The sequence below is a fragment of the Oryctolagus cuniculus genome, chromosome 1 (genome assembly GCF_964237555.1).
Source record: "Oryctolagus cuniculus chromosome 1, mOryCun1.1, whole genome shotgun sequence".
NCBI lineage: Eukaryota > Metazoa > Chordata > Mammalia > Lagomorpha > Leporidae > Oryctolagus > Oryctolagus cuniculus.
Genome location: NC_091432.1, coordinates 130,716,275 through 130,735,045, shown reverse-complemented (window position 1 = coordinate 130,735,045; position 18,771 = coordinate 130,716,275). Strand labels below are relative to the sequence as shown.

The 18,771-nt window shown below is 56.2% G+C and overlaps 2 protein-coding genes across 14 annotated transcripts; one reads left to right on the top strand and one right to left on the bottom strand.

Moving 5' to 3' along the window:
* The first annotated feature begins 1,758 nt into the window (after positions 1–1,758).
* On the top strand, positions 1,759–7,455 carry LOC103345344 (anosmin-1). 9 transcript variants are annotated; one of them, XM_070048641.1, is made up of 8 exons: positions 1,759–1,918; positions 3,130–3,177; positions 4,577–4,639; positions 4,754–4,978; positions 5,681–5,810; positions 6,127–6,311; positions 6,495–6,619; positions 6,814–7,455. In XM_070048641.1, exons 1-8 carry the CDS (start codon positions 1,793–1,795, stop codon positions 6,881–6,883), a joined length of 972 nt encoding a protein of 323 aa, XP_069904742.1. In that variant the 5' UTR covers positions 1,759–1,792; the 3' UTR covers positions 6,884–7,455. The 9 variants fall into 9 exon arrangements, with proteins under 9 accessions (XP_069904742.1, XP_008247487.3, XP_069904745.1 ...); XM_008249265.4 differs by having other exon boundaries at positions 6,797–7,455; XM_017338018.3 differs by having other exon boundaries at positions 1,767–1,918; positions 4,726–4,978; positions 6,797–7,455.
* Positions 7,336–17,637, bottom strand: STS (steroid sulfatase). 5 transcript variants are annotated; one of them, XM_008249263.4, is made up of 10 exons: positions 17,381–17,637; positions 12,533–12,691; positions 12,079–12,200; positions 11,810–11,932; positions 11,116–11,539; positions 10,569–10,705; positions 10,263–10,400; positions 9,333–9,492; positions 9,006–9,084; positions 7,336–8,737 (listed from the first exon to the last, which is right to left on the bottom strand). In XM_008249263.4, exons 1-10 carry the CDS (start codon positions 17,548–17,550, stop codon positions 8,630–8,632), a joined length of 1,620 nt encoding a protein of 539 aa, XP_008247485.1. In that variant the 5' UTR covers positions 17,551–17,637; the 3' UTR covers positions 7,336–8,629. The 5 variants fall into 5 exon arrangements, with proteins under 5 accessions (XP_008247485.1, XP_008247483.1, XP_008247484.1 ...); XM_008249261.4 differs by having other exon boundaries at positions 9,006–9,127; positions 17,381–17,632; XM_008249262.4 differs by lacking the exon at positions 17,381–17,637 and adding an exon at positions 15,362–15,502 and having other exon boundaries at positions 9,006–9,127.
* Between the last annotated feature and the right edge of the window lie 1,134 nt (positions 17,638–18,771).

Genomic DNA, 18,771 nt, shown 5'->3' with positions numbered 1-18,771 from the left:
TTGAATTCCTTGGTTAAGTTTATTCCAAGATATTTGATGAATTTGATTCTTTATGGAGCTACTGTGAATGGCACTGATCTCATAAGTTCTTTTTCAGCCATGGCATTGTCTGTGCATACAAAGGCTCTTGATTTTCCTGTGTTGATTTTATATAGTGCCACTTTACCAACTCTTTTATGAGTTCCAATAGTCTGAGTGAAGATTTTTGGATCTTCTAAGTATTGGATCATGACATCTGCAAATAACAGTAACTTGAGTTCCTCTTTTCTAATTCTACCCCTTTGATTTTTTTTTTCTTGCCTGATGGCTCTAATTAAAACCTCCCGAACTATATTAAATAAAAATAGTGAAGGCCTGCGCAGTGGCTCACTAGGCTAATCTCCCAGCTGCAGCGCTGGCTCCCTGGGTTCTAGTCCCGGTTGGGGCGCTGGATTCTGTCCTGCTTGCTCCTCTTCCAGTCCAGCTCTCTGCTGTTGCCCAGGAAGGCAGTGGAGGATGGCCCAAGTGCTTGGGCCCTGCACCCACAAGGGAGACCAGGAGGAAGCACCTGGCTCCTGGCTTCAGATTGGCACAGTGCACCAGCCATAGCAACCATTTGGGGGGTGAACGAACGGAAGGAAGACCTTTCTCTCTGTCTCTCTCTCACTGTCTAACTCTACCTGCAAAAAAAAAAAAAAAAAAAAAAAAAAAGAGTCGACATCCTTTTCTGGTGTCAGTTCTGGGGGGTGGGATGTTGACAGCTTTTCTCCATTCAGTAGGATGCTTATTATGGGTTTGTCTTATGTTGCCTTGACTGTGCTGAAAATGTTCCTTCTATACCCATTATCCTTGAGGTTTTCATCATAAAAAATGTTGTATTTTATCAAATGCTGTCTCTGAATCTATTGATATTATCATATGATTTTTATTCTTCAGTTTGTGAATGTGGTTTATTACATTGATTGATTTGTGAATATTGAACCATCACTGCCTTCCGGGGACAAATCCCATGGGGTCAGGGTGCATTATCTTTGCGATGTGTTGCTGGATTCGACTAGCTAGTATTTTGTTGAGGAGTTTTGTGTCTATGTTCATGAGAGAAATTGTTCTATACTCTTTGTTGCATCATTTCCAGGTTAAGTATTAGGATAATGCAGGCTTTGTAGAAGCTGTTTGGGAGGATTGCCACCCTTTCAATTGTTTTAAATAGCTTGAGAAGAATTTAAATTAATTTAAGTCCCTGCATCCAATGGCGTGGCCTCCTCTGGGCGCCGGCCCCGCCCCTGGACCTGTCACTCAAATCTCTGCAGCCAATGGCAAAGCCGCCTGTCACTCACACTCTCAGCGCCCGCCTTCAGAACTGTCACTCAAGCCCCTCCAGGCAATAGCGTAGCCCTCTGTCACTCCCAGCCGCTGCGCCCGCCCCTTGACCCGTCCAGCCCCTCCGACCTATACCCCGGCGCCTGCGCACTGTCCCCACCTCTTGCCTGTCACTCAAGTCCCTCCAGCCAATGGCACAGCCGTCTGTCACTCACACTCCCTGCGCCCGCCCCTGCCTGTCAATCAAGCTTCTGCAGACAATGCCCCTGTGCCTGCGCGCTTGTCCCGCCTTCGGCTGTCACTCAAGCCCCTCCGGCCAATGCCTTGGCCCCTGTATTCTGGTCCCGCCCCTGATGTCATTCAAGTCCCTCCAGTCAATGCTGCGGCGCCTTACGATGGTCCCGCCCAGGAATTAGATTGACAGCCCCTTCAGCCAATGTCCCGGCGCCCTGGCGCGGACCCGCCCCCGCGCTGATGGACAGCCGTGCCCATCATGGCTGCCGGCGCGGTGCTGGCCACCGGCGCGGGTCCCGGTGTGGTAGGCGCGGGGTCGCTGTGGGCCGGGGGCGTCCAGGCCTTGCGCTGCGCGGCCCGGTGCCTGAGTCTGCGGCTGTTAGAGGTACGCGGGGCCCCGCCAGGGGGGTGCGCGACGCGGAAATCCGCCCGGAACGCGATCTCGGGGCTCCCCCAGCGCCCCAGACCCCCAGTGACCCCCGCGCGTCTCCTTCAATCAGAGGCGTTGCAGAAGTGCCCGGGCGTCGGCCGTCGGCCATCTGTGTCATCTCAGAGGAGTCTCAGCCCCCAACCAGGGGATTCCCAACGCGAAAATCCTCCCGGGACGCGATCGCGGGACTCTCCCAGCGCCCCAGACCCCCAAGGAACCCAGAAACCCTCAGGGACCCCCGCAGGTCTCCTTCAACCAGCGGCGTTGCAAAAGTGTCCTGCGTCGGCCATCGGTGTCCCATCAGAGGAGCCCTGGCCCCCAACCAGGGGATTCCCAAGGCAGAAACTGGCCCCGGACGCGGTCTCGGGGTTCCCCTGGCGCCCCTAGACGCCCACAGACCTCCGAGTCCTCCACGGATCCCCTGGTATCCCCATGGGTCTCAGTAAACCGGCGGTGTTGCAAAGGTGCCCGGGCGTTGGCCTTGGTGTCCCCCTAGAGAAGACTGGCCCTCACCAAGGGGGGGGCTCCCAATGTGGAAATCAGGCCAGAACGTGATTGCGGGGCTCCCCTGGCGCCCAGAACCCTCGAGGTCCTCAGGGACCCCCACGGATCCCCAAGACTCCCGTAAACCGGCGTCGTTGCAAAAGTGCCCTGACATTGGCCCTTGGTATCCCCTTAGAGGTGTACTGGAGGTGAAAATCTGCCCTAAAGGCTATTGCTGGGCTGCTCAGGCTCCTCCAGACCCCCAAGGCTCCACAGAGACCCCCAGTGACCCTTGAGACCCCTGGGCAGCAGCAGCTTTGAAAAAGTGCCTGGGCCTCAGCCATCGCTGCCCACCATGCAGGGCCCCCAGAGTCTCCAGGGTTCCAGGCCATTCTGTGGGGGCTGGGGGCCAAGGGCATGGGGGGGCTCTGACTAGAGGAGACTTGAAAACCCCCCTAGGGTCCTAAGGAGACTGGGGGGCCCCCAGGGCCCTAAGGAGATTGGGGGATAGAAAATAAAGGAAAAAAAAGGGTGTGAATGTGTGTCTATTGGTTAATACTTAATGGGGTCCTGAAACTTGGAAAAAAAATCACTGTGGGGTGCTGTGCCTGGAGATAGGGGGTGTGAATGTGTGCCTGTTTTGTTGTTGTTGTTTTTTTTTTTTTTTTTTTTTCCCCCCGCAGAACAACGGTTCCCTGGTTTGGTGCCAGAATGACAAGCAGTGTTCAACGGTAGGATTCCTAGACGTGGATGTAATACATGTATGAAACACACGTGTTGGACACGGGAACTCCACAAGGAGCAGGTGCACAGTTGCCCAGTGTCGCTCCCCGTCTTCGTGGAGGAACGACACAGGACCCTGCGCTGTTCTTTCGTCTGCTCGGCCCTCCCCGGGTTTGCTGCTGGTTCTTTCCGGGTTGGCTACCATCCCTTCCACCTCCGTGGAAGGGCGGTTCCCCCTGCCACTTTCCCCACTTCCGCGGGGGAGCTCTCTTGGGGGCTGCACAGGTGTTCCTTCAGATAGATGTTCCTCTTAGATGTTCCTGGTGCATGTTGTCTCTCTCCTCCTTTATAGTCCTCTTCCACCAATCCCAACTCTGCTACCCACACGCCAAGTACGCTGCTCTCCTCCAATCAGGAGTAGGTCCTACAGTTTATTGGTTGAACTGGAGGCAGCTGTGTAGAAGCTGTTTCTCCCTTCTCAGCGCCATATTGTGGGAGAGCAGATGCATAGAATAAGTCTTAATTCCAGTAACTTAGTCTAGTCCGAGTTGCTCCCCACAGCCCAGGTTATTGATAGACATTCTAATGTACGATGTCAGGGATCAGCCCAGCATCTTGTCATTGACTCGGGGACCCCGTGCACCTACTGAAGACATAGATGGAGTCCCCGGGGACCCCGTGGACCTGCTGGAGACCAGGATGGGGCTCCTGGGAGACCTGGATGGAGTTCCTGGCGCAGGCTCAGGGCCCTGTGTACCTGCTAGAGACCCGGATGGCGCTCCTGGGGGCCCCATGCACCTGCTGGAGACTGGGATGGAGCTCCTGCTGCAGGGACAGGGTCCCGTGAACCTGCTGGATACCCGGATGGAGCTCTTGGGGCTCTGTGCACCTGCTGGAGACCCGAATGGAGCTCCTGGTGCAGGCTCAGGCCCGTGTGCACCTGCTGGAGACCCGGATGGAGCTCCTGGGGCCTCGTACTCCTGCTGGAGACCTGGATGGAGCTCCTGGTGCAGGGACGGGGCCCCGTGCACCTGTTGGAGACCCGGATGGAGCTCCTGGTGCAGGCTCGGGCCCGTGTGCACCTGCTGGAGACCTGGATAGAGCTCCTGGGGGCCTCGTGCTCCTGCTGGAGACCCGGATGGAGCTCCTGGTGCAGGCTCATGGCCCGGTGTACCTGCTGGAGACCTGGATGGAGCTCCTGGTGCAGGCTCAGGCCCGTGTGCAGCTGCTGGAGACCCGGATGGAGCTCCTGGTGCAGGCTATGGACCCTGTGCACCTGCTGGAGACCGGGTTGGAGCTCTGGGAACCCTGTACACCTGCTGAACCCTGGATGGTGCTCCTGGTGCACCTGCTGAGCCCCAGATGGACTCCTGTTGCCGTCTGATTAACCTTCTTTTCTCCCGACAGTGTCTGGAGCCCTGCAAGCACCCAGGGGAGCTGGAGACAGGGCCATGTCAGAGTCTCTGTGAGGTGAGGATGTCGGTTTCTGCCCCCCCCCCCCCAGCGGCTGACTGTGGGTTTCAAAGGCCCTCATGGCCGGCTCTGTCGGTTTCAAGGCCCTCCGTCTTTCTCCCCTCCCCCCAGCTGCTGTTCCCCGTGTGGAGCCACGAGTGCCTGAGCAGCTGCGCCTTGTGGTCCGCTCGGCGCTGGCGGCCAAGCAGGGGACATGTCAGGCACCGACCCGAGCCAGCGGCTTTGCTGCGGCTTGCGTGGTCAGCTGTGAGGCCGATGCCGAGTGCCCCGGGGGCCGGAAGTGCTGCCCCAATGGCTGTGGGCGCACCTGCCAGGCTCCCCGGGGGGCCTTCTGAGGTCAGCAGGGCTGTCAATCACGGTGGGGGCGGGGCGGGGTCGCTGTGAGCTCCAGGGGCCTCAGGGGTCCCTAGGGGTCTCTGTGAGTCCCAGGGGTCTCAGTAAGTTCCAGGGGGTCTCCAGGGGTCTCTGTGAGCTCCATGGGGTCTCCAGGGGTATCTATGAGTCCCAGGGGTCTCTGTGACTCCCAGGGGGGTCTGTGATGGTCCCAGGGGGTCTCTGGGGGTCCCCGGGGTTCTGACTCCCAGGGGTCTCTGGGGGTCTCCAAAGGTCCCAGGGGTTCTAAGGGGTCCCTGGGAGTCTCCGAGGGTCCCAGGAGTTCTCAGGGGTCCCCAGGGGTGTCTGTGAGCTCCAGGGGTCTCCTGGGGTCTCCCTGACCCGGGCTCCTCCACCCTAGGGGTCCCCCTAAAACCCCGGAGGCAGCTATGGCTCAGGGAGCTGGGGTCAGGGCCCCTGGAGGTCCGGTGGTCGTCTAGGTTCAACATCTCCCTGGAGCCCGTGGTGTACGTGGTGCAGCGCCTGTGGAATTATGGGATGGCGCCCAGTGAGCTTGGGGCACTGCATGGGAGACAGTAGCCCAGGTCAGTCATTGAAATATTTAGATTGGTGGGAGGGGCCTGGTGGCCATCTTGGGTCCCCATCCATCATTTTTATTTAATTTCCGGTTCACATCCCCGCCATTTTCTGTGTCCCCTGTTCCAGACCACAGACCAGCGAGTCTGGCTGCCCGATGTCCGGCCCGGCGGCTGGTACCAGTTCCGAGTGGCTGCCGTCAATGTGCATGGTACCCAGGGCTTCACCACTCCTGTCAGGCACTTCCGGTCATCCAGAGGTCAGTGCAGGGCCCCACCCCTCCAGGTTCCTCTGTGCCTGGTCGATGGGGAGCTCCGTGGCCTTGGTCCCTGTGACTCCCCACACCTGGTCCATGAAGCTCCTGTTGTCTGTGGCCCGCTCCATGACCCTGGCTCCCATGGGGGCCATGGGCCCCCAAACCCGGTCCACCGGAGCCTCCTGTGGCCGTGGCTCCCATGGCGTGGCTCCCCCACATCCGCTCCCTGTGGCCATGGCTCCATGGCCCATGCCCACGCTCAGACCAGCCCCCGGGTGGCTTTGTCGTGCCTCATGGGCCCTTCTCCACTGGGTTGCAGCTCCGTTGGCCCCACTGGCCCTGGCCGACCTGCGTGTGAACTCCACCGTGCGCGATGCCGACGGGACCGTGGCCGCCACTGTGATCTGGGAGCCCCCCGAGGACCCCGACGTCCCTGTGCACCACTACAGGGTCTCCTGGGGCCACGCAACCGAGGGGCAGTGGCAGAGGAAGTTGGTGGACGGGGTAAGCGGGGTGGGGCCGGGCTGCGGCCCCCTTGCAGGGGTCCCGGTAACCTGAGGGATCCCAGGGATCTCACTGGGATTCCAGGTAATCTAAGGAATCCCAGTAATCGGACGGATCCCACTGAGGGATTCAGGTAATCTGAGGGACCCCTGGGATCTGAGGGACCTCCCCCCCATCCCACAGCACTGGAGTTCAGTGACCCTGCAGCGCCTGCGCCCCGGTAGCGTCTACACCGTGCAGCTGCAGCCACTGGGGGCCGACGTGGCTGCGAGGCCCCAAGGCTGCCCTGCACTTCACAGCTGCCAGCGGTGAGTGACGTTTTCTGCACACCAGTAGTCCCGCCCACTCTTGCTCACGGTCAGTGACAGTCCAGATACCGGAAGTCCCACCCACTCACTTCCGCACACTGGAAGTCCCTGTGACACCTCCTGCCTCTTTCAGATGTGAATGTCATTCTGATTGACATGTGTCTATCACCTTCACAGACATATTGTCCCCATAGGGCCCCAGCTCCAGTGCAAGGCATTGACAGAGTCAGCATCACTTGGACTTCCCAGGAGCCTTTGCAGTGAGTGCTCCTGTCAATCATGGGTTATCAGCATTTTGAACGGACTTCCCAGAAGCCTTTGTGGGAAGGGCACCTGTCAATCATGGGTCACCATGGAGACACCTCATGGACTTCCCAGAAGCCTCTGCAGTTGGGGCTTCTGTCAGTCATACGTCACCATGGAGACGCCAAGAGGACTTCCTAGAAGCCTTTGCAGCAAGCGCTCCTATCAGTCATGCGTCATCTGCGTGCCTAATAGACTTCCCAGAAGCCTTTGCGGTCGAGGCTCTTGTCAATCCGTACACAGTTCCAACTCATACACACAAGACTGCCACACCCATGAACATGCATGTGCAAACCTGGCTACATATGTGTGCACCCACATGGCAGCCACACGCAGGTCCGGGGTCACGACCTTTGATGGAGAGGCAGCCGAGAGACCCCAGGGTCACAACCTTTGATGGACAGGCGGCCATGTGACCATGTGACTTTTTTTATTTAATTCTCATCCCTCCCAGTTGGGCCATGTGGAAAATTGCAAGATGGCTTTCCTGTCACCCCGTTATTTACTGACTGCAATAAACGTGGTCAGGGGTCTTGGGGGTCTTTCTGTGCGGTGGCCATGTTGTCCTGAGGGTCCAGGCTGCCCCGTCCATCAAATCCGGGGGTGGGTGGAACCCTCAGTTCCCTGGAGTTCACCCTTGGGCCCCTAGACCGGGGTTACTGGTTCTGAGCTGCTGCTCCATACTTGCTGAGTCATGGTTCTATACCTGCCAAATCATGTTTCTATACCTGCTAAGTCATGGTTTCATACCTGCCGAGTCATGATTTCTATACCTGCTGTCATGCTTCCATACATGCTGAGTCATATTTCCATATCTGCTGAGTCATATACTTGCTAAGTCATCCTTCCATACCTGCTGAGTCATGCTTTCTATATATGCTGAGTCATGTTTCTACACTTGCTGAGCCATAGTTTTACACCTGCCAAGTCATGCAGCTATCGGCTCTTGTGACTCAGCAGAAAGTGCTCGGTGCCGGGGACTGACTCTGCTGTGCAGTGACTGACAGCATGGCTTCTCTGTGACTGACAGCTGCTCCAAGAGACCTGGGGTCTCCACCTGGGCCCCTGAAGATCCTCCGAGGGCCACCCCTGATCCCCGCTCCATTCTTCACAACCAGGGCCAGATTGACGGTTTCCTGGTCCAGTCAGGGGCGGGCTCTGAGGGTGAGTGACAGGTTACTGGTACAGTCAGAGGCAGGCTCTGAGGCAGATGGACAGGTTCCCAGTCAGTTCATCTGCATCTATAAGGAACACCTGCTGCTTCGTTTGTGATGAACACTTTATGGGAGTCATTGTAGACCCTGAGCCCAGGTTCGTGTTTGTGTCAAAGATGGCCGACTGATCCATGGATGGAGCCACAGGTTCGTGTCCAGGATAAAGATGGCCAACAGCCACGGATGGAGCCAGATTTGTGTGTGTGACAAAGATGGCTGACAGCCATGTTGGGAGTGGCCCCAGCTGCCCAGCAGGTGCATGGCTATGGCCCTGAGGCCCCAGCCGCCCAGAGCTGCAGCCATGGCTTCCAGATCACGTGGCCCGGGGCCAGCTGGTTGGGGACATCAAGGGGCACAGAGCCCCGGTGCTCCGCCACCGCCTCCAGGATGGCCTCCAGGATTGCCTGGTAGCGTGGCTCGGTGTGTGGTGTGAGGGGCGCAGCCTCGCTGGGGTCGTGGGCCAGGTTGAAGAGCAGGGGTGGGTCGTGGCTCGTCACGTGGGTGGGACCCTGGCACAGGCACACGTGGGTGGGGAAGCAGCCGTTGGCGCCGGCCGGGCGGAACTTGGGTGTGAAGAAGAAAGCCTTGAACACGGCTGAGCCTGGGGGTGGATCCGGGCTGTCAGTCATGGGGAGGGATGGGGCTGGGCTGTCAGTTAGGGTGGAGGGTGGGGCCTGGTCTGTCAGTCACAGGGAAGGGCTGGGCCAGAGCTATCAGTCACGGAGGACCTGTCAATCAACTATGGATGACCTGTCAATCATGGGATTGACCTGTCAATCAATAAATCACGGGGCTGACATCTACCTCTATCCAGCATGCCCCAGGGTCCACGACCGCCCTTCCCAGCATGCCTTGGGGTGCATACTCACTGTTGCGTGGCAGCCAGCGCACAGCCTGCAGGTAAGCATTGCAGTAGTGGAACAGGAACTCGTGGGCAGACTGCTGGCTCTGTCCCCGGAGGAGGGGCATCAGGTCCCGCCCATCAATCACCCTGGGGGAGTGGGGCTTGTGTGTGACTGACTTTGGGGTTCCGGGGGGGTCTTCCTTGAATCCCAGGTCCCATATGTCAACCACCCTGGGGGCAGGGCTTGTATCTGTCAATCACCCTGAGGGGCAGGCTTGTGTGAGACTGACTTAGGGGGTCCCATGTCCCATCTGTCAATCACCCTGGGGCGGGGCCTGCATCTGTCAATCACCTGTCGTGGGGCAGTGGCGCCCCTGTGAGCCCAGCCACTGTGGGGAAGATGTCCATGTTGCTCGTGGCCACATCCACCTCGCATCTGGCAGGGATAACCCCAGGCCAGCGCAGGATGCCCGGCACCCGGATGCCGCCCTCCCAGTTGTTGGCTTTGCCACCTGCAGGGGACAGATGGGGGAGAAGGCAGCTGCTGGATCAGCCTTATTCATGGGGTCTCATTATGACATGGTCTGGTCCCATCCTATAGGTTCAATGATTCTATGTTGAACATGACGGACTCTTATTATGACAGAGTCCCCTCTCTGACCTCATAGATGCGATCTGGACCATGGGGGACTTTTATTTTGACAGTGTGCTCTAGGAGGTACTCTTATTATGACACAGACCCCTCCACGATGACCCAGATGCCTGCAGCTCGACCCTGGGGACTTTTATTATGACATGGCCCTCTCCATAACATCTTAGGTTCAATATTGACCAGGAGGGGCTTTTATTATGATAGGATGAGCTCTAGGGGAGACTTTTATTGTGATATGACTACCCAGACGCCTCTACCTCAACCACAGGGGACTCTTATTATAACAGTGTCCTTTTCATGACATCATAGATTCGAGCTGGACCATGGGGGAATTTTATGACAAGGTCTGCTCTAGGAAGGACTCTTATTATGACACAGTACTCTCCACGGCAAACCAGATGCCTCCATTTTGACCGTGAGGGACTTTTATTATAACAGGGCCTGCTCTGGCAGAGACACTAATTATGACAGCGTCCCTTCCAGGATGCCCCAAATGTCTCCATCTTGACCGTGGGGGGGCTTTTATTGTGACACAGTCCCTTCCAGGATGCACCTGATGCCTCCCCCTGGGCCTTGGGTGACTCTTATTGTGACACTGTGACCCTGAGACTGGTCTGCACCCCTGCTCACCCCTGTAGATGCCGTTGCTGCCCCCGTGGACCTCGCCCGTGGCCGTCACCTCCTCCACGTGGGCGCCCTGGTCAGATGAGAAGTAGACGAGGGTGCGGCCAGCCAGGCCCAGTTCGTCCAGGACCTGCAGGATCTGGCCTGGACCAGAAAAAAACAAATTTACGAGGTGCCAACCAGCTCAGGTACCAAGATGGCGGACAGGGACAAATTCACATTGCAATTTGAGATTCGGCCCCCTGTGGCGCCAAATTCACGTTGCAATATGAGACTCAGCCACCAGGTGGCGCCAGAGACACATGCACATACCCACGCTCCAGTCCAACTCCTCCACGGCGTCGCCGTAAGCCCCATGCGAGCTCCTGTGGGCAAACTCTGGGGAGGCGAACAGGGCTGTGTGCACGTGGATATAGGACAGCAGCAGCAGAAAGGGCTTCTGGGAGTTCCTGGAGGGAGGTGAGCAAAAAAAAAAAAAAAAAATGGGCGAAATACTTGAACAGGTAATCTTTTGGTTCATAGAAGGCAATGCAAAATAGACACCGGAAATAGGCAAGAGGGGTTCAGAGTATATCTAAAATGGCTGCAGGAAGTGGGTATAAAACACTCACAGCCAATCCAGAATGGCCACTGGAAGTAGATGAGAAAGCGTTTAGAGCCGATCCAAAGTGGGCACTGGAAGTAGGCATAAAACGCTCAGACCCGACCCAAAATGGCCTCTGGAAGTGGGCTGAAAAGCACTCTGAGCTAATTAATGGCCACCGGAATTGGGTAAAGAAGCTCAGAGCTGATCCAAAATGGTCACCGGAAGTGGGCATACAGCATGCAGATCCATTTAAAATGGCCACCGCGGACTCACCGCCGTATGAACCCCGTGGCCTCCTCCGTGAGCCTCTGCGTGAGGTTCCCATAGTCCAGAGGCTGCTGGGCCACTTCGAAGTCCCGCATGAGGAAGCAGTGGAGTGACCGGAAGTAGCGTCGGAACAGGAAGTGGCAACCCAGCAAGATGGCCATGGGCAGCAGGAGGCCCAGGAAAGCGGCAGGCGGCGGCCGGGCCAGGCCGAGGCAGCGCAGGGCGGCCAGGGTCAGGGCAGCAGCGCCCAGGGCCTGCACGGGGACCACCACGATCCAGTGCACAGCGCCCTCGAACACCGTGCCAGCCCCCGGCTTGCAGTCCCGCAGGTTGGTGGCTGGGAGCCCGAAGAACTGGTCGAAGCCGTGGACCCGCGGGTGGTGGCAGAAGTCGCGCGGGTGCCGGCAGCTCAGGCCCAGGTGCCACTTCCCTGGGACCAGAAGTTCATTGGTGACAGACAGCCTGGTCCCACCCTGAGGCCCAACTTCCAGTCACGTGACTGGAATGCCTTCTGCTGCCTTCCCCTGGATGGGGTCCATCCTTGCATGTTGCTGCTACTTGGCCGCATTTTGCCTACCTTTTTTATAAACGGAATTCCCGCCTACACCGGAAGTCCCGCCCACCCCAGAAGTCCCACTTCGGAAGTTCTGCCCACCCCGGAAGTCCCGCCCCTGCCCTGGCATTCCGGAACCTTCTGTACCGACAAGCGCTGTGGTGTAGCCGCGGGTTTTGGCCAGCCTAGCGAACGTGACCTCGGTGGCTGGGAGACCCCCAGATGAAGCCGGGAACAGGAAGACACCCACCCGCGACCGCGCAGCCATGCCTGGGGGGCGGGGAAGAGATGAAGCCCCACCTCCTGTACCCCTGCCACGCCCCCACCTCCGAGGACAAGCCCAACCCTCCCCGGCCCTTCCCCCACCCCAGGGCAAGCCCCACATTTTCCCAGCCCCACCCCCGTGAGCCACAGACCCGAGCGCACTGGGTAGCGTCCAGTCAGAAAGGCTGCGCGGCTTGGTGTGCACAGCGGAGCGGCAGCCAAGTGCTGGGTCAGTTTCACGCCATCACGTGCCAGCTGGTCAATGTTCGGGGTTCTAGAGGGTGGAAGAGACCCAGATGAACCGTGGAGGCTTCAAGATGGCTAAGGGACCCGGATGACTGTGCTACAAGCTGGCCGCCATGGAGGTACAAGCTGGCCACCTGAGAGACCCAGATGAGCCCCTGAGGCTACAAAATGGCTACCCAAGAGACCTGGATGAGCTGTTGAGGCTACAAGATGGCCACCTGAGAGACCAGATGAGCCATGGAGGCCACAACATGGCCATCCTGGAGACCCAGATGAGCCCTGGAGGCTAGAAGATGGCCGCCTGAGAGACCCAGATGACAGTGTCACAAGATGGCTGCCCGAGAGACCCGGATATCCGACCTGAGCGTCCTGTTGCCATAGCAGCCGATGTCACCAATGCCAAGGTCATCTGCCAGGAGCAGGACGATGTTGGGGGGTGGGGCCGTGGTGGCAGTGTGGGCGTGGCCTCGGCTGGGACCCAGGAAGAGGAGGAGGAGGAGGCACGCGGCTCTCATCGTCCTGCACGGAGAGACAGCGGTGTCAAGGCTCCCTGCCCCTCTCTGTTTCAAGGCTCCCGGCTCTTGTCTTCTTCAAGGCTTTCCGCCATGACTTTCATTACAATAAAACAGGGCATGGCTCTTAGCCTTGAGTGGCGGGCAATCCATTCCAATGACTGTCAGGAGGAAACAGGGCTTTGAGTTGATTGGCTTTCCGGCTTGCATCAGTCATGGGCGGGTCACTGAGTAGCTATGGACTACTTATTGATCGCTCATTGTCTATTGATCAATGATCTGTTATTGATAAACTATGGATTATTGATTGGTTATAGATTATTGATTGGTTGTCGGTTATTGATTATTGGTGATTAATTACTGTTTATTGATTAGTTTTTAAAGTCTATTTTTTATTGATCTCTGAAATTGAGGCTTAAATTTTATTCATTTTTTTGTGAGGGACCAATATCAGAAACCAATAACTGATCAATGATTGACGGATAATCACCAGCCACCAACCAATAGCTAATCAATAACGAATCTATAATTGGTAACTGATGAATAGTCAATGCCCAACAGCGATAACTAAGAGCTAACCAATAACCGATAGCTAATCAACAATTAATAATCGATAGCTAATCAACAACTAGCCAATACCCAATAACTAAGCAATAAGAACTAACCAATAATCAATAGCTAATCAACAACTAAACAACAATGAATAACTTGCTAATAACTAATAAGCAATCGGTAGCTAATCAATAAATAAACAATAATTGGCCAATAACTAATCAATAACTAACCGATAACTGCTAACCAAAAACCAATCGCTGACCAATAAGGAATAGCTGATCAATAACCAACCAATAACTGACCAATAACCAATAACTAAGCAATGGCTAATCAATAACTCAGTGATCACCAACCCATCACTGATCCATAACTAACCAATCACGGACCAAAAACCAATCACTGATCCATAACTAACCAATCACGGACCAAAAAACAATCACTGACCAATCAGCCATAGCTAATCGATAACCTGATCCAGACACGTCTTCACCGGCGGTCCCGTCTCCCACAGCAGTCAGACACGGTCAGACTCGAATGCCCATTTCCTGGGTTCTAGAACCTTCTGCACTGGCCCTGGCCAGAATCTTCTGGCCTCCAGACAAATCCGCACAGACTGACAGCTGTCAATCTTATCAACAGCATGAGCCCTGACCCAGATGCTAAGACACATTCATTGCTGGGGACACACATTCATCCCTCAAGGCTACCACACAGAGGACATTCCAGAAATCCCAGTCGCCTTCTGCTGACTCATGCTGACTCACGCTGGCCTGTGTGTCCATCAATCACTCAATCAGGCTGACCCCCAGAAAAAATGGATGGATAGTTGGCTACAAAGAAGACTCTGGAGTCCTCTGGGTAGGGTGCTGGGGGCTGAGTTATCCCAGCTACAGAACCGGGGGAGGGTCAAGAGAGGGCAGAGACTTTGTGCAGCAGGAAGGACCATGGCTCCACCCCCAACTGGACAGCCCAGAGATATACTGTAGCAATTCTAATTTGCAAAGTTAATACATTGTAGCGATTTTGATTTCAATCTCAATACACTCAATACCCGATACACTGTAGCAATTTGATACATTGTAGAAATTTCTAATTCTGCTCTAAGCCACCAACTTGATACATTGTAGCAATTTCGACACATTGTAGCAACTTCAACTCCAAACTTAACTCACAAACCCAACACATCCCAGCAATCTGATACATTGTAGCAATTTCTAACTCACAGATGTGATACATTGTAGCAAATTTAACTTCGGTTGTGATTCACTAATCTGATACATCCTAGCGATTTGATACAGTGTAGCAATTTCAAATTTAAATTTAACTCACAAACTTGATGCACTTTAGCAATTTGATACATTGTAGCAATTCTGAATTTGATTTCAGTTCACGAATCTGAACATTTTAACAATTACAGGTCACAATTCTGATACACTGTAGCTATTTGATCCACCGTAGCAGCCTCAATTCACAAACTTGACACATTGTGGCAATCCGATACAACCTGGCAAATTCATTACAATGTTGCGATTGCTTGATACAATGTTGCAAGTTTGATGCAATGTTGCGATTTTTCGGTACGATGTAGCAGGGTGACCCCAGGACTTTGGCACAGCCCCCACCCCACGCGTCCCTGACCCCCGACTCACCGCTCCCTCGGAGGCTCCAGGACACGACTTCCCACTTCGAGAGCCAGACCCTGTCTGCCTGAGGCCTCAGCAGACAGCTAGCATGTGTCAACCCCCACGTCAATCAATCATTACCACCACGTCAGAGAGAGATAGGACGGTGTCCAATGGCTCACAGCTGTGACTCAGCGAGAAAAAACTCACGGCTGAGTCTAAGGGTGACGGAGCCGCTCTGGGGGTGGCTGGGTGCACCTGCCAGGCCCCGTGGCACACATAATTAAGCTGTCAATCATCAGAGGACTTCCTGTACAGGGTCATGGAGGGGACAGGGAGCTCCTGGGGGCCCTGTGCACCTGCAGGAAACCCGGATGGAGATCCTGGTGCAGGCTCAGGCCCTCGTGCACCTGCTGATCACCCGGATGAGCTCCTAGGGGCCCCATGCACCTGCTGGAGACCAGGATGGAGCTCCTGGTGCAGGCTCGGGCCCCGTGTACCTGCTGGAGTCCCGTATGGAGCTCCTGGTGCAGGCTCGGGTCCCGTGCACCTGCTGGAGACCCGGATGGAGCTCCTGGTGTAGGCTTGGGCCCCGTGAACCCACTGGATACCCGGATGGAGCTCCTGGTGCAGGCTTGGGCTCCGTGCACCTGCTGGAGACCCGGATGGAGCTCCTGGTGCAGGCTCGGGCTTCCTGCACCTGCTGGAGACCTGGATGGAACTCCTGGTGCAGGCTCAGGGCCGTGTGTAATCCTCCCTGGGCTCTGTGTGTCCTTAACGTTCCATCCGGAGGTCAAGGCCCCTGAGCCGCACAAACAACAGCCGCGAGGAATTTGTTCCCTGTGTCAACACCCGGGGTTGTGCAAGGCCAGCATCACCAGTGTGGGCGGTAGATTCTGGCAAAGGATGAGGCAATCACTGAGCACAAATCCATGGGCCTTGGTTATTGTTTGGAAATTTGTAATACTGGAGAGGTGGAGACACCTGTCCATCACCCCGGAAAGCCTGTCAATCACTTATCAGAAACCTGGCAGTCACTCCATAAAATTTTTTAATTCGTGAAGACTGTTTAATCATTAAAAATGCTCTTTGGCCATAAAAATACCTTTTCTGACAGAAACGTACCCATGTTTCTGTCAGAAAATTTTCTGTCAGAAATTCGAATTTCCGAGTACAGAAATGGGGAATGGGAATTCTGGGAATTCTAGAAGCAGCGGCTTGTCCCTGTGCTGCCCGCTGTCCATCAATGTTGCCAGGATCCATGATGGGCGGATCCAATATGGCTGCCACTCCTGTCAGAACTTGAAGCTGCCAGCATCCAACATGGCTGCCACTCCCGTTAATACGAGAAATTGCCAGACTCCAACATGGCTGCCACTCCTGTCAGAAGAAGAAATCGCTAGGATCCAAGATGGCTACTTTTCCTGTTAAAAGAAATTGGTATCGAACTTGGCTGCCGCTCCTGTCAGAAAAAAAGAATAAAAAAGCCACAATCCAATATGGCTGCCGTTCCTGTCAGAAAAAAATTTGCCAGAAACCAATATGGCCGCCGTGCACATAAGAACGAGAAATTGACAGAAGCCAATATGGCTACCGCTCCTGTCACAAGGAGAAATTGCCAGGTTCCAACATGGCTGCCCGTCCCGTCAGAATGAGAAATTCCCAGCATCCAACATGGCTTTCGGGGCCGTCACGACGAGAAATTGCCAGAATCCAACATGGCTGCCACTCCTGTCAGATGACATTGGAATCCAATATGGCTACCGTTTCTGTGAGAAAGAGAAATTGCCAGCAACCAATATAGCTGCTGCTCCTATCACTGCCAGATTCCAACATGGCTGCCGCCCCCGTCAGAAGTCGGAATAAGCACTGGAGGCACACACTGGGGTGACTCCGCCCTCGCAGCACGAACGGCACCCAGGGGAAGTGGGGCCTCCAGAAAGTGTTGGCGTTGTGATCTGAAGCCGTGCATAAATCATGAAGGGGGAAACAATTACGTCGGGCCTCTATTATGGGATGTTAACAAACACTTGTATGATGGGTTGGCTAACCCGCCAGGGCGCTGACAGAGACGCCGCAGTACGCATGCGCCGGCCCCGCGCCTGTCAATCACTAGAGCCAGAGCCGCCCAGTTCCCCCATCAGGACCACAGTGGCATTTGCTGAGGTAACTGATCAGCGGCTGAACGCGAGCGCGCTTGCGCGGGGTTGCCTAGCAACGAGAAGGCCGAAGCACGCGTGCGCAAAGTCCCAAGCGGGCACAAACGCGGCTACGCGGGTTGCCTAGCGACGGGGAGAAAGCCGGACGGCGCGTGCGCCAAGTCCCAGCGCCTCGGAACGCCGAATGCCTAGCAACGGAGCAATGAAGAAAATGCCTGTTCGTGCTTGCGCTATGCCTGTCTCCGCCCTTGGGTGCGGCTGTCTCCAGTGCGCATGCTTAAGGCCTCCGGGGCGCTTCTTTTACTAACCCCAGCGCCCCCCAACATGGCGGCACCCGGGATCGCGCGACCTGTCACTCACCTCCTCTTCGACCTCGGCAGACTCCCTAATGGGTGCGTAGACAACCCGGACGGAGGCGCACGGGAGGGGCGCGGGACTCCGCGTGCAGAGGGGACGGGTCTCCTCATAGCAGGGACCCTCGCTGCGGCTCGGCGACCCCCGAATCGAACCCAGAGCGCAGCCAGCTGCATCTACGCGGCCCCCAGCGGGCGGCTTCCGGTCCGCCGGACGCGTGCACGGGAGGCGCGCTCCCCGGAGACCACCCCGGGCGGGCCCTGGACTCCCCGCCCCGAGCCCGAAGGCGCCAACCCGGAAATTTCCCATGCTCCTGGTTTTTTCACAGGGTCCCTGAATTTTCCCACGGTTCTTGATTTTTCCACGGTCCCGCCCGTCAGCCTCGGGGTCGCATCTGGGAAATGGCCTTGAACTGGGGTGGCTAGGGTCCGGTCCCATGCACCTGCTGGAGACCAGGATGAGCTCCTGGTGCAGGTTCGGGCTCCGTGCACCTGCTGGAGACCCGGATGGAGCTCCTGGTGCAGGCTCATGGCCCTGTGCACCTGCTGGAGACCTGGATGGAGCTCCTGGTGAAAGCTCGGGGTTCCTGTGCACCTGCTAGAGACCCGGATGAAGCTCCTAGGAGAGCCCGATGGAGCTTCTGGCGGGCCCTGTGCACCTGCTGGAGACCTGGATGGACCTCTGTTGCAGGCTCCGGTGCTTGGATGGGAGCTGAGGATGTGAGGGGCAGGGCAGCTGGCACCGGGAGCCGCGCAGATCCTCGCAGATGTCCTTGGGCTGCTGGGGTTAGGGACCAGGGCTGCAGCGTTAGAGCCGGGGGGGGGGGCGGCTGATTGACCTGCTCCCCTGGGCCAGACTCATGCCGAGTGCACCCAAAACGTTCTACAAGTTCTATGGATAGCCTTGGCTGGCCGGAAGTAAGATGTCTGGGAGCCAGTAGTGATGGTGTGGCTCCTCCTAGTGGGGTCCGGAAGCCGGAAGTGGGGGGTCCCAAGAGGTTCAGGAAGCCAGAAGTGGAGGTCATGGCTGGCGCCACGCTGGATCTCGGCTCCTCCCCTTCAGAGAACATTTTTTAAAGATTTTATTTATTTGAGAGGTATAGTTACAGAGAGTGATAGAAAGAGGTCTTCCTTCCTCTGGTTCACTCCTCAAATGGCCACAACAGCCAGAGCTGAGAAGATCCAAAGCCAGGAGTCAAGCGCTTGTCCTGGGTCTCCCACATGCGTGCCAGGGCCTGAGCACTGGGGTCATATTCTAATGCTTTCCCAGTCCACAGGAAGACAGATGGATCAGAAAAGGAGCAGCCAGGATGTGAACCAGTGTCCATATGGAATGCTGGTGCTGCAGGCAGAGCCTTAGCCTTCTACGCCTCAGCACCAGTCCCCAGAGATCACTGA